The 13,033-nt window shown below is 37.0% G+C and overlaps 1 protein-coding gene across 1 annotated transcript; it reads left to right on the forward strand.

Annotated features, from left to right (window-relative positions):
* The first annotated feature begins 1,254 nt into the window (after positions 1–1,254).
* Positions 1,255–12,530, forward strand: LOC129260197 (uncharacterized). The gene is made up of 3 exons (XM_054898223.2): positions 1,255–1,371; positions 3,840–4,790; positions 12,073–12,530. The coding sequence occupies exons 1-3, from the start codon at positions 1,255–1,257 to the stop codon at positions 12,130–12,132; spliced, it is 1,128 nt and encodes a 375-aa protein (XP_054754198.1). The 3' UTR covers positions 12,133–12,530.
* Positions 12,531–13,033: the final 503 nt, after the last annotated feature.

The following is a 13,033-nucleotide window of genomic DNA, read 5'->3' on the forward strand; positions in this document are numbered from 1 at the left end:
ATGGCAAGTAGACTGACAAAACATTGTATTCGTTACAAGCAGAATGTACTGAGAAAAAGGGTTGTTATGGATGCTCTTACTAATTGTTCAACTACAATGCTCGGAATTATATGATTGTTATGTTCAACTATACATATTAATAGTCACAATGAACTTTGAACAGTGTTGTGTTTAACTCCCAAACCTGAGACCCATAAAAGAGGAATAACAATTTAACATTGAAACAAATATAGACGTTCATTAATTTTTGAAATATCATTATGATCATATTTTGTTCAAAATTTTGGACAGATGCACATTTTTTTCTACTTTTGATTTTGGGGGGTGGGGGGGGGGGGGTGTTGGCTTCCAATGCAATGCTAGATATATGGTAAGATAGCATGTGAAACAAGTGAAAACAAAAAGAACGGAAGAAAAGCTTGTTGATTCAGACTACATTATGCAATATTATCCAATCTAGTGATATCGGGATGTATCATCAGGAACAGCGAAACATCAAGTGGCGTCCAAATAGCCACCTTTAGTAAAGACCGTGTGAATAGTGGCAGCTGAGCAAATTAAGTTCAAGGAACCCTTCTTATCCTGTCTTTCAAAAAGCCCAGGCTTGTATTTGCTCTTCTGACACTGAACGAGAGATGGAAATTACAAATGCTTGGTCGTCAGCGGCCAAACTTGATTTCTTATTCACGGAGAAGTCTGATTAGAGCTATTGTTATCTGTAGTTGCACTGTAACTTTAGGTCTCTTTTATTTAATCATTTCACCTTCAGCTTATGTTATCCTGACCTCGTTGATTTTGTGATCATTAGTATGACGAAAATGATAAATGAATAATATTGATTGTTAAATTTGTTAAACTGCATGTACATGTTATATTACTCATGGCTATATTTCCTATTTCTGTTACATACAGTAGTACTTGCCGTATGCTTTTGTTTACCGTACCTTTTATCTAATCTCTCAAAATTACACAAATACCTTTGTGGTTTGGGCCCTGAATGGTAAATTATATGCCAGAGAGTATGATCATCACAAACTGTATTGATACTATGTACGGTACCGGATACACTAATTACACTGCAATATTTTTTTGTTAAACTGGCTTTGTTTACCCAATTATGAGTGGAATTACAGGAGCTACTACACTTTATACATGTATAGTACTTCTTGAAAAATGGTCACTGGACACCTTTTGCTGTTCAGCTTGTGTATCACGTCCATTTACGCTTCTTCTTTCTTTCCTTGTGTTTACAGAATGGCTGGGCGGGACCAATTGCAAGATCACAGGCGGGATGTAGCCCGAAGGAAACGGGTACAAGCCCCACCGATCAAGATAGAGTCCAGTGGACCCATCTTTGGAACCCCAGTCAAGGTAATTGACACTTTAAAGTAGAAATATATTGAAAATCATAAAAATGAAGAATTATATATCAAATTAAAGGGGAAAATAAGAAGAACACGATGGTGTACATCATTTATCATGGAGACCGATGAAACTCACTTAATTGATATTTTAAAGTTCTCTCTCTAAATGCTTCAAACACGCTCAATTACGTCCGCGAAATTGTTTTTTTTTTGATGAAGTGTATAAGTGTACGAGAGACGTGATTGGCTCTCCCACGTCAAGATCCACTTGCATGCAAAACCTGTTGCGAGGGTACGTTTTTCTCCACACTGTCACTGAATACTTCGATCACGAAATGAAAGAAAACCCAGAAGTTTATCTAGATTTTGGATTTTCAAATTGATGATTTTGAAGATGAAGAGAATGATGATGAAATTTCTAGCTCTAGTGACGTGGATGGAGGTAAATTAGGGGAATTACGTCTATGATGATGAGTCGGACAATTCAACTTGCATGCCGATTCGCTACCATAACTCATGCAGCTGCTAGTGCTAGCTGCACGCACGTAGGCCTACCGCGGGCCAAAATCCATGAAAATTCCAGCATGACCATCCATACAGAGTCTTTTCCCTCTGTCAAGGCTCTAAAGAAGGAAAATAATGATATAACTGTACTTAAATTAGATGTAAAAGATCATCCCCAACATGCGTAGCTCGTATGTGATTGTAAACAAACCATCCAAAATGCCGATTGAGAGCTGTGCAACACGTGCACCTACTCTCTCAGCCAAGGCGAGCAAGCAATATGTATTTGTGAAGGTTTGTTTACAATCACATACGAGCTACGCATGTTGGGGATGATCTTTTACATCTAATTCTAATTTACCTCAACTTTTTGCTTCAAAAAAGGTTTTATCGTAATTTAAAAATAGTACGAGGTGTTACTATATTTTTATATAGATCAATAATGATTGAGTTTCGTAATTTTGTCAAAATAATGAGGTAGAAATTATATCTAACAGAACGAATGACATTTATCCCAACCACGTGAAGTTTATCGTCGGTGAATATCGTCTGCTGCTATTCGTTGAGTTGATTTGCCTTCCTGAGGATATATATTCACTTGTTTGTAAGTACAGTTATATCATTATTTTCATTCTTTAGAGCCTTGACAGAGAGAAGAGACTCTGTGTGGATGGTCAGGCTGGAATTTCATGGATTTACTTTGGCCCGCGGTAGGCCTACGCTACGTGCAGCTAGCACTAGCAGCTGCATGAGTTGGTGGCGAATCGGCATGCAAGTTGAATTGTCCGACTCATCATCATAGACGTAATTCCCCTAATTTACCCCCATCCACGTTACTAGAGCTAGAAACTTCATCATCATTCTCTTCATCTTCAAAATCATCAATTTGAAAATCCAAAATCTAGATAAACTTCTGGGTTTTCTTTCATTTCGTGATCGAAGTATTCAGTGACAGTGTGGAGAAAACGTACCCTCGCAACAGGTTTAGCATGCAAGTGGAGCTTGACGTGGGAGAGCCAATCACGTCTCTCGTACACTCATACACGTCATCAAATTTGAGTCAATTCAGAGACCGATGGGAGGCGTATTTCGGAGAGGCATTTTAGCGCTTTTTAATTGGCGATTTCCACTTTATGTATTACTTTCGTTATTTTTGAATGGCCAAATGATAATCCCAACATCATGACCTTTCCACTGATATATAATAAGGCCATATTCATAATCAATATATTTCTCCTTTAAGGAAAAGTCAGCCATTCTTATTCTGTAGATCTGTTGCCATTTATGTGGAAAAGAAGGGGGGGATGCATCCACCTGTTCAGGGATCTGTTTGGTAAAGAGCTAGAAACTATGGTTATAGATAACCAATCACAACAAACCTTTAATGGTAGTTACAATAATGGGAAACTTTAACCTACATCATATTTTTATTCACCATTGTTATTGGATATTTTGAACAAAAAGCTAGTATGGTTCTTAAGTTTATTAAGGAAACAGATTTTACCTATCATAAAATAATGATTGTCAGTGATTAACTTGTACTTTATCAGAAGTCTCTTAAAAAGTGCTCTACATTAATGTATCGTAATTACCCTGGCTGTTATGCGCACTGCATTTCAAGGAATAAATTCCTGCCAGGTATCCATTTACCTCACCTGGGTTTAGTGCAGCACATTGTGGATCAATTTCTTGCTGAAGAAAATAATGCCAATTATTTTCCTTCAAAATTTAGTAAACAGGCAACTATGAAATCGTAGGTTCCAACATTTGACTATTGAGTTTGGCCAAGTGGTTGACTTGTATTTTTTTTAAATGAGAGTGTTCTGGCATTGATTAAGGCCACTAAAGCCATGGCAGTAGATGCCTTATTGATTTGTCTCAATGCCCCTCTGAATAGCCTTCAACAAATTTATTACATGTAACATCACCAAATATTTTCCTTTTATGCTGTCTGCTTCTGTCCCATTACAGTCTGACACCAAGGATGATCTCAGCCGAACTGTCCAAAATACTTTAGGCCTGTATGACAACTTTAAAGGGAAGTCGCATGAATCGAGCCTCCTTGGCGTCGGGTACCAACCTCAAACACCTTTACCGGGAGAGAACAAGAACATCAGCCACTTTCCTGTCATGCACGGACAGATCAAGTCAACAGGGCAGCATTCCTCAACGCCTGGTAGCAGTGGGAAATCCAGTAGCCAGGCGAAGAACAGTCCGGCTGAGGCATCATCGTTGCATCGACATGGCAGCTCGAAGCCGGCCCCAGCTGGCGCTTCATCATCCTCTTCCAAGGGTGTGAAGCGCGAGTCTGGAACCGCTTCGCAGTTGTCATCATCGTCAACAAGTACCTCGTCTTCTAAATCTGCCCACCCTTCAATGTTTGATAAATCAAAGGATAGCAATCAGAGACGGTCTAAAGATGGTTCCTCTGGTGTTAGACCAAAGGCCCAAGGATCGGGTAGCTCTGTTGAATCTAGTAGTTCGCAGCCGAAATCATCATCGAATCAGTCATCAAAACAACATGGTACAATGTCATCATCATCGGCTTCCAAGCCAGGAAGCTCCCGCCCTTCCTCATCAAACTCTACCAGTAGAGGGAGCAGCAGCAGCTCCTCCAATTCCAGCGCCTCTGATTCCAAAACAGTTCTCCACCCCAACGGCCTTTTGACAGAGACGTGTCACAGTATCACAAACTATCCCTCGAAACAGAGTGGTGCTAAAAGTGAACAAAAGGATAGCAAACAGGCTAGCGGTCACAGCAAAAAGGACACTGTTTCATTCCGAGAACTGCCATTTATTTCCCCTATGCCGGATATCGTAGCAGACTTTCAGTCAAGATCTACCCCAAACCCTGCGAGAGAAGTAAAGAAGGATCGAGATGGTGATACTAAGCAACGCCCCAGGCTGGATATTCCAAAAAAGGTATTAACATTTTAATAATTTTGAAATGATTTTCATAATCAAGCCTGAGCCTACTTTGGTGTTAGACATACCAATTGTAGGAGTACATGTAGGAGACACAACATATGCGCGTGTGACATTTTCTCCTGTCTTAATATCTCAGAGGGCATAGGGTTAGAGTTAGGATTTTAATAGAGGTTTGGTTCAGAATAAAGTAAGCATAAGGATTAGGATTTATTTAGTCTTGTAGGCTAGATTTTATGTTTGGATTTTCCATTGGAGCAATTGTCGCCAGGGCAAATGTCATAGAACCCTACAATATGTCCAGTCTCTGGATGGCCTCAAACCTCGTAGAGAGATGGACTGAGATGCAGGTGGCTCAGTCCAGCTCTTATCAACCCAAATGTAAGGTCATTTCGACCAAAATATATTTGACAAGCAAAAAAAAAAAAAAAAAAGGTTATCACCCAATAAGTAAGGTCATCTAGTCCAAAATACATGTTTTATTTCAATTTATTTCTTTCCATCATAAAAGACCAAAAATAGTAGGGGGGACATTTGATATTGTGTTCCCCCTGGGATTTCCGCCCATGCTTGAAGCGCACATACGCAACATACGCTTCAAGTGCTTATATATGCAAATATGTGGTTAGTATCCACATACATGTATAGATTCTTTGATTTGGTACATTTATGCTCTGGTACTGGTAACAACAGAAAATAAAATGTTCAAAAATTGAACAAAATTTACACAGAATTATAAAAAAAGGTAAATGATATCTGCAAAACAAGTTTTCAGAAAAATGTATAATAACAGAGTAATGAGCAAATGAAGATTGGAAAATTTTACTGCAAAATGCCTGTTCGTTTGTGGTTCCACATGTTGTTATCTTTTTTTTTGCAATATCAGGAAAAGCATGTGGTAAATAAGTGCATATACATGTAACTTCAAGCAAGCTGGAATTATTTTAAACTTTGTTCTTAATTTAAACATTTTGGTGTTTGATAAACACTTCAAGATTTGCTTCCAACTCTTTCCCATCAAAATTAATTAGCTTTAAAGTACTTTGTCTGAACAGTTTCAGTTACATGTAAGTGGTAATTTTTTTATGGTGTGCACGGTTAGCACCATAAATAGACTGTAATTTGTCATATATGCATTTATCTGAAATTGAATCTGTTTGTAGCCAGAAAGGTCTGTAAGAAGAGGTGCATTTATACAAATTCGTCATTGATTGGTCCCCTAAAATAGATGTTGTGATTTAATGTATTAGCCCTTGTCTTGATAGTAGATCTTATTAGGGGGGTGTTCTTCAATTCCTCAGATTTTTTTTTGTACCCAGAAGGGGTCTTTAAACCTGCTCGATCATAAAAATACCTGATATGTTCTGATCAGGTTCATGTATCCTGTCCTGATCATAGACACCGTTCTCACTACCGTCCTTAAATTAGTTTAGTGTAATGAGAATGGTCGAAGCGGTCTTGGAAGCGATCTTCCAAACCAGTTTGGAAAACCATCTCGCGATGTAGTTTTCAAGATCGCTTTGCCTTGTTCTAGCGTAAGTGAGGTCACAACTGTTCTTCGGGAAGCGATCTTCGCACATTTTGAGTGCGCTACTCCCCACACTGAGTGTAGAATGTCTACGCTGCGGTTTCGAATATCGCGCGAGACATTTCACCCCACTGAGAGCGTTCCCATAGAAACAAGACAACTTTACGTGAAGTGGGTTTGAAGACCACTTTCGGCTGATCAAATGGGAGAGCTAGCAAAGCGATCTTTCAAACTAGTTTCCAATAAACTAGTTTAGGAAGTATTATAATAACAATAGGCATTTATATCGCGCCATCTATCTAAAAATATTCTATTTCGAGGCGCGTTATTATTGCCCCGGCTTTTATAGCTTGAGCTGCCTTTCAGCACGCATGCATTCAAGGAATTAATCCTGCCGGGTACCCATTCACCTCATTTGGGTTGAGTGCAGCTGAATGTGGATAAATTTCTTGCTGAAGGAAATTACGCCATGGCTGGGATTCGAACCCACGACCCTCTGTTTCACAGTCAGAAGACTAATCCACTGGGCCACAACGCTCCACATGTATAAGTATAATGAGAACGGTGTCATATATTTGCAATATGAAAGCAAATTATTAGAAATTTCATCCCATGAGGTAGGAGACATAAAAAGGATTTTGTATGGAAATGGGCGTGTCTCATTGCATAACTATAAACTACGACTAACAAGAATTTGTCTGGTTCGAGTGTTTGAATGCTTTTGCACAAAGTTATGATCATAAATCTAGTTTGAGATTAGAACAGTTTCCTGTATTTTACAAGTATTTTTCTTGATCAGGCAGGTGAAAGTATGCCTAATAATGGATCCTAGCATTCCTGTGATTTTTGTATCACTATAGGGCACATGAGATTAATTCATCTGCATGCAAAGCATGCCGGATAGGCGTAAGTAAAGATCACATGACTTTATTGATTAAAATAATTCATTAAAAATAGACAAAATGTTTGTATATCAAAATATAAATGAAAGAAACAATGTCATGTTCATACTCTTTCATAATTAAGGCCTTTGGGGAGGTTAGACTGCATTTTTGTATTTCATTTATTTAATTATTATTATCCACAATGCAGTTCGGGTTTTTCTGGCAATGAACTGTCCAAAATTATGGTTAGTCTTATTTCTGGCCATTTACCTTTTATTCGAGCTGGACAAGTACGCGATTAACTTATCTAGTTTTAATGTACTGTTAATTGTGAGTAATGTCAGTGACTTAAACAAAATCTACCTTGGTATTGATTTTTGATGATATTTTGACAAGCTATGATTTAACATGTGAGTGAATTGGGGTCTGTAATACTCATGTGAGCCCTATAGCTCAATAGTGAAGTGATACCTACATGTATCACAGTCAGAAAAGAAAAGATGAGGGTTTTAATAGGTGAGTGGGATGTGGGATGGGGGTGGGGGGGGGGGTTATAATCAGAAGACCGGAAACCGTAGTAAACCTGACTGCTCACGGTTCATACGAGGGTACTTGGATATCGGGAAAGAGAGCTCCTGTAGATACGAGGAGAGAGGTGACGTCACGGTGACGTTGGGAAACACTCAAGTCAACGTCAGTGCCCTTAGAGGGGTGAAATGTTCTTAAATCTCAACTCTTGTAAGAGAGAATTCTGAATATGTCTGGCATAGGGTTGTGATTCTTGCCAAATAATGGTTATTATAGATCTGTATATAGGCATACTGTACTGTTGTTGATGATGGTCAGAATGATAAGGTCAAAACTTCATTAAAAGGCCTGATTGCTATGGTAATGTTAGAAATTATGGCGATGAATTTGTTCAGGTATTCATAATTTTTATAATTTTTTATTTGACCACTTTTACTGAGGTGCCAATGAGTAGGATTTAATCCTATTTGGAAGGATTTTTAAGGGGAAAGTGACACTAAATTGGATTTCCCCCTGGAAATAGGATATTTAAAACTTCTAAGAATAATGATTTTTGGTATGTTTTTCAAAATTTGAACGAAAATGCTTGAAAATAGGATAAAAAGAAATAAAAAATATGATTTTTTTTTTCAAAATTAAGATTGGCAGCTCTGCTCTAAAGGGGGGGGGGGAGGTGTTTCACAAAGATTTTAGTATGACTTTATAGATTCACACTTAAATGACTGGTTGCGTGCGTTATAAAAAGCATGACTGCATTGGTCAGTTCGTGCCAAGAAGATGTGCACTACTGCGTATTAAAGGTCAAGTCCACCCCATAAAAATGTTGATTTGAATAAATAGAGAAAAATCAAACTAGCAAAACGCTGAAAATTTCATCAAAATCGGATGTAAAATAAGAAAGTTATGACACTTTAAAGTTTTGCTTATTTTCCACAAAACAGTGACATGAACAACTCAAATGAGAAAGTTGGTGATGTCCCTCACTCACTATTTCTTTTGTTTTTTATTGTTTGAATTATACAATATTTCATTTTTTATAGATTTGACAATGAGGACAAACTTGACTGAATCATTATAGTATTAAACAATGCTCGTTCCACATGTTCAGGGAGCAATTAATCGCTGTTCATTTGACAATGAGGAGAAAAATAGAATATTCCCTATTTCATGTAATAAAATACAAAAGAAATAGTGAGTGGATGACGTCATCGGTCTCCTCATTTGCATACCCACCAAGATGTGCATATAACCGTTTTGTGAAATTAAGCAAAACTTTAAAATGTCATAACTTTCTTATTTTACATCCGATTTTGATGAAATTTTCAGTGTTATGTTGTTGGATTTTTCTCTTTTTATTCAAATCAACTTTTTGTTGGGGTGGACTTGTCCTTTAATCATTAAGATTGTGTGACGCATATCACATTTGCGTTGGCATTTAAGGTCGACTTCAGGTCATACTTAAATCTTTATGAAACACCCCCTTGATATTTAAACCAGCATACGTGTACATGTATGCTGATGTAATGTTCGCGTGGCGAGCTAAACTCTCTCATTGACCCCTGTTTCTTGATATGAAGAATTGCCTTTTGTTAACAACACTAATTGATTTCTTGATACAATTTTTATTACAAAGAATTTGATTCTTGATATTTTGTGGTTTTGGTATGAAGAATGAAATGCTGTACATCACGAAATGGGAACAAATGGGGAATGACTTTTTATAAATATACCGGCATACATTTGCTGAAACATCCTGGGGGCCGTTTCATAAAGCTGTTCATAAGTTAAGAGTGACTTTAAGAACGACTGGTGATCCTTTCTTGTGGTAAATGATATTCTCTGTTAAATGCTCCTTGGTGATTATTTAGCTGCGTATGAAAGGATAATCATTTTTAAAGTTGTTCTTAACTTACGAACAGCTTTATGAAACACCCACCAGGTGTGACAGCTGTTTTATACTGGTACATGTATTTCATAAATTACGAATGCAAATGAGATGGTATTTCCATTTCTCTTCTGCTAAATCTGTTCCATACATTCTCATGATGTAGGCCTATATAGATCAAGATGAATTTCGTGGCCATTAGAAAAGGAGTGAAGAGTTGTCATAGCATTTGAATAACATCAGTATGAAAAAAAAAACGATGATTATGCATTTCACATTATAAAAAGGGGATCTAAGTCTGTGAGCAAGTACTTGAAATACTCGAGCTGAAAATAGATCTTACATGTATGAGGATTCCCCATTCAAATGTCAGTTCCATTAGGAAGGATGGGGACATGGCTCCGCAAATATCATGACTTAATAGAAAATTTCATTGATTTTGATTGTTGTTGATTTCGAATGCCAGCTAATCGTAAGAATTTCTCTGGTGCTTTAAACCGTCGTATCTTATTGCATTCTCAGAAAAGGACTCCTGTCGTCGTTGAATTCATTGAATTTTAGTTGAACTGGTAAGAGAAAGAAAGGTATCATGAGAAAATAGAATTAATAGGAGAAGCTAGAAAGCGGGATTGTTCAGTTGAGCATGAAATGATCTGATGCTTGAAGTCAGTAATGGCGTTTTGGTTTCTCGCTTTGGTTGATTCTTCCTTCCACTTCATTTCTCAATTCTCTGTCTATAAATAAAAAACAAACAAAAAACGCAAAGTTATGGCTCTGCAACTGCGAGGTCCCTTTCTGCCAGGTATTCCCTGAACAATATGTGATGGGGTGAATTTATCATGGATTTGCTATTAAACCTTTTCTAAGCACTTTTATCTATGTGCAAGAAGAGAATTATAAAATATATAAAGATGGAAGGAAAATATAATTATACTAGTAACAATGATGATGATGGTAATGAACTAGTAATGTCGACGACGATGATGACTTCAACAACAACAACACTGATGAAGAATATGATAATTATTATGAATCTGCTATATAGAGGAGGTTTATGATAAGTATAATACAGTGTATAAGGACATTTTATTTCTTAAACACCAGGCAAAATTTATAAAAAAAAATTTGGGTGTGCTTAATTTTTGTCTTTTCACAACTTACTGCCTAAATCTGCAACATTGGATATTAAAGCTTTAACATTGTGATGAATGGGAATTCCAGGACTCCTTGTTCAGTTTCCAGGGCTCTTATGCATGTTTTGGGGGCTAATTTGCTCCCAGTCCCCGCATAATTTTTTCCCTGGCAAAACACCTATTATTTATGTTGAGTATATACAGTTGTAAAAGAAATCAAATTCTTCACTTTTTGAAAGAAATAAGAATGTCAAATTGATAGATGTCATCATTGTCATGTTGAAAACGAGACATAGTGTCAAACTGTCACTGCATGCAATCACTCTTCTAGACATATTTCCATAAATTTTTGTGGCACTGGCAGGGTTAATAATTCATGTGATCATTGCTTTGAGCGATTCTATACAACTTTGCGGTCGGTATCACCCCTACCGTTACCAGGTCAACAAGCGTGCATGTTTTGACACGATAACCAAAGAACTGTTGACTCATCAGGGTTTCGGACAGCAGGCTGTGACCTCATTGTTCGTATTCTTCATGTTGATTGCTACTGATTGATGTAAGATGAGTTTGAAAGAAAATGATAAGTTTTAGTGATAAAGTGCACGCTTTAGGCAACATACTGTGCATTGTGTTGGGTAATGTATGTTGGTAAATATATATATATACATATATATTCTGGGCTATGATTATCCAATTTGGGCAGATTTTAACCAATAGTTGTGTGGACAGTATGTTGCCCAGGGTTGGTTAAAAGTTTGCATTTTTTGCCCAACTATTTTAAGAGTGTGTTTTGTTGTGTTTCAATACTTCATTTGTTTGAAAAAGATGGGTACTGGTAATTTTCGGTAATATTACCTTTTGAATTTTATGTCTTCATTCGGGTCAATCATTTTTTATCATCTATTTCAATGGCTCTTAACAGTGTTCATATCTCTTTTAAAAAAAGGGAAATTTCCTTTGTTGAACAGGTGTGAAGTGGCAATTGCATGAATTTCTATTTTCCATATTGCTATCAGTTGTACAATTTAGATTAATATGGATATGAATTTTCCTGTTCAACATCTGAACATGTAAAGAGACTGAATGCTATAACACATTTACGTTTTGATTTGTAATTCCTGTTCTAAGAAAATTATTTTACTTGATTTGAGCATGTCTTAATGGGGCCATTATAATAAAAAGATTGGTAATATTTACCATATCCCTTAAAACCCACGTGAACCTGTATTTGAATAATGGTGTCCATAAATCCAGGGGAAGTAAACAGGATCCTATTTGACCTTGTTTTTTTTTTCTCACTCTCTTGTTTTTTTTATAGGGTACACATCAAGGTCATAGTAAACATAAAGAAGTGGAACAAATTTTTGAGGTAAGATAATTTTCATAAGAAATAATCATATAGGTGTATCATAACTTGCTCTAGCTGGCTTCCAGGTTGAGCAGCTGTACCAACGCTAGATCAGAATGAAATTGGATCAAAGTTTGAAATTCAAGCTCAAGCCAGTTGTTGGTGTGCATACGTTACATGTACACTGTAAAAATGCCGTATGAAATTTTTAGCACGCTTTTCAAGCCTGTCACTTTAACAGCTATGGTTGAAAGTTTTAAACAAGTTGTTTAAAAATTTAAACAGGTTGTGCAAAAAGTTAACATAATTGTTTTAAACTTTAAACAATAGTCGTTGGACTGATGACCTTAAACACTGGGCTTAAAATTCAAAACAGTGTTTTTAAAGGAGAAATATATTGAAAATCGTAAAAATGGAGAATCATATATAAAATCAAAGGAGAAAATAAGGAGAACACGATGGTGTACATCATTTATCATGGAGACCGATGGAACTCAGTTAATTGATAGTTTAAAGTTCTCTCTCTGAATGCTTCAAACACGCAGAATTACGTCCGCGAAATTGGGGATTTTTTATGACGTCACTTTCTGTACGAGAGGCGTGATTGGCTCTCCCACGTGAAGCTCCACTTGCATGCAAAACCTGTTGCGAGGGTACGTTTTCTCCACATTGTCACTGAATACTTCGATCACGAAATGAAAGAAAACCCAGAATTTTATCTAGATTTGGATTTTCAAATTGATGATTTTGAAGATGAAGAGAATGATGATGAAGTGAACAACAAAGTGACGTAGTTGGGGGTAAATTGGGGGAATCGATGATGAGGAGTCGGACAATTCAACTTGCAACACGATCACATGCCGATTCGCTACCAACTCATGCAGCTGCTAAGTGCTAGCTACACCGCGCGTGCCAAATTGAATTCACGAAA

Source organism: Lytechinus pictus, chromosome 5 (assembly GCF_037042905.1).
Source record: "Lytechinus pictus isolate F3 Inbred chromosome 5, Lp3.0, whole genome shotgun sequence".
Lineage (NCBI taxonomy): Eukaryota > Metazoa > Echinodermata > Echinoidea > Temnopleuroida > Toxopneustidae > Lytechinus > Lytechinus pictus.

What these genes read in the sequence shown, in the direction of transcription:
- LOC129260197 (XM_054898223.2), top strand. Translation starts at nt 1,255, where the DNA reads ATGGCTGGGCGGGACCAATTGCAAGATCACAGGCGGGATGTAGCCCGA. An exon ending in TCTTTGGAACCCCAGTCAAG is followed by an intron (nt 1,372 to 3,839) that starts GTAATTGACACT and finishes GTCCCATTACAG; the next exon opens with TCTGACACCAAGGATGATCT. An exon ending in GGCTGGATATTCCAAAAAAG is followed by an intron (nt 4,791 to 12,072) that starts GTATTAACATTT and finishes TTTTTTTTATAG; the next exon opens with GGTACACATCAAGGTCATAG.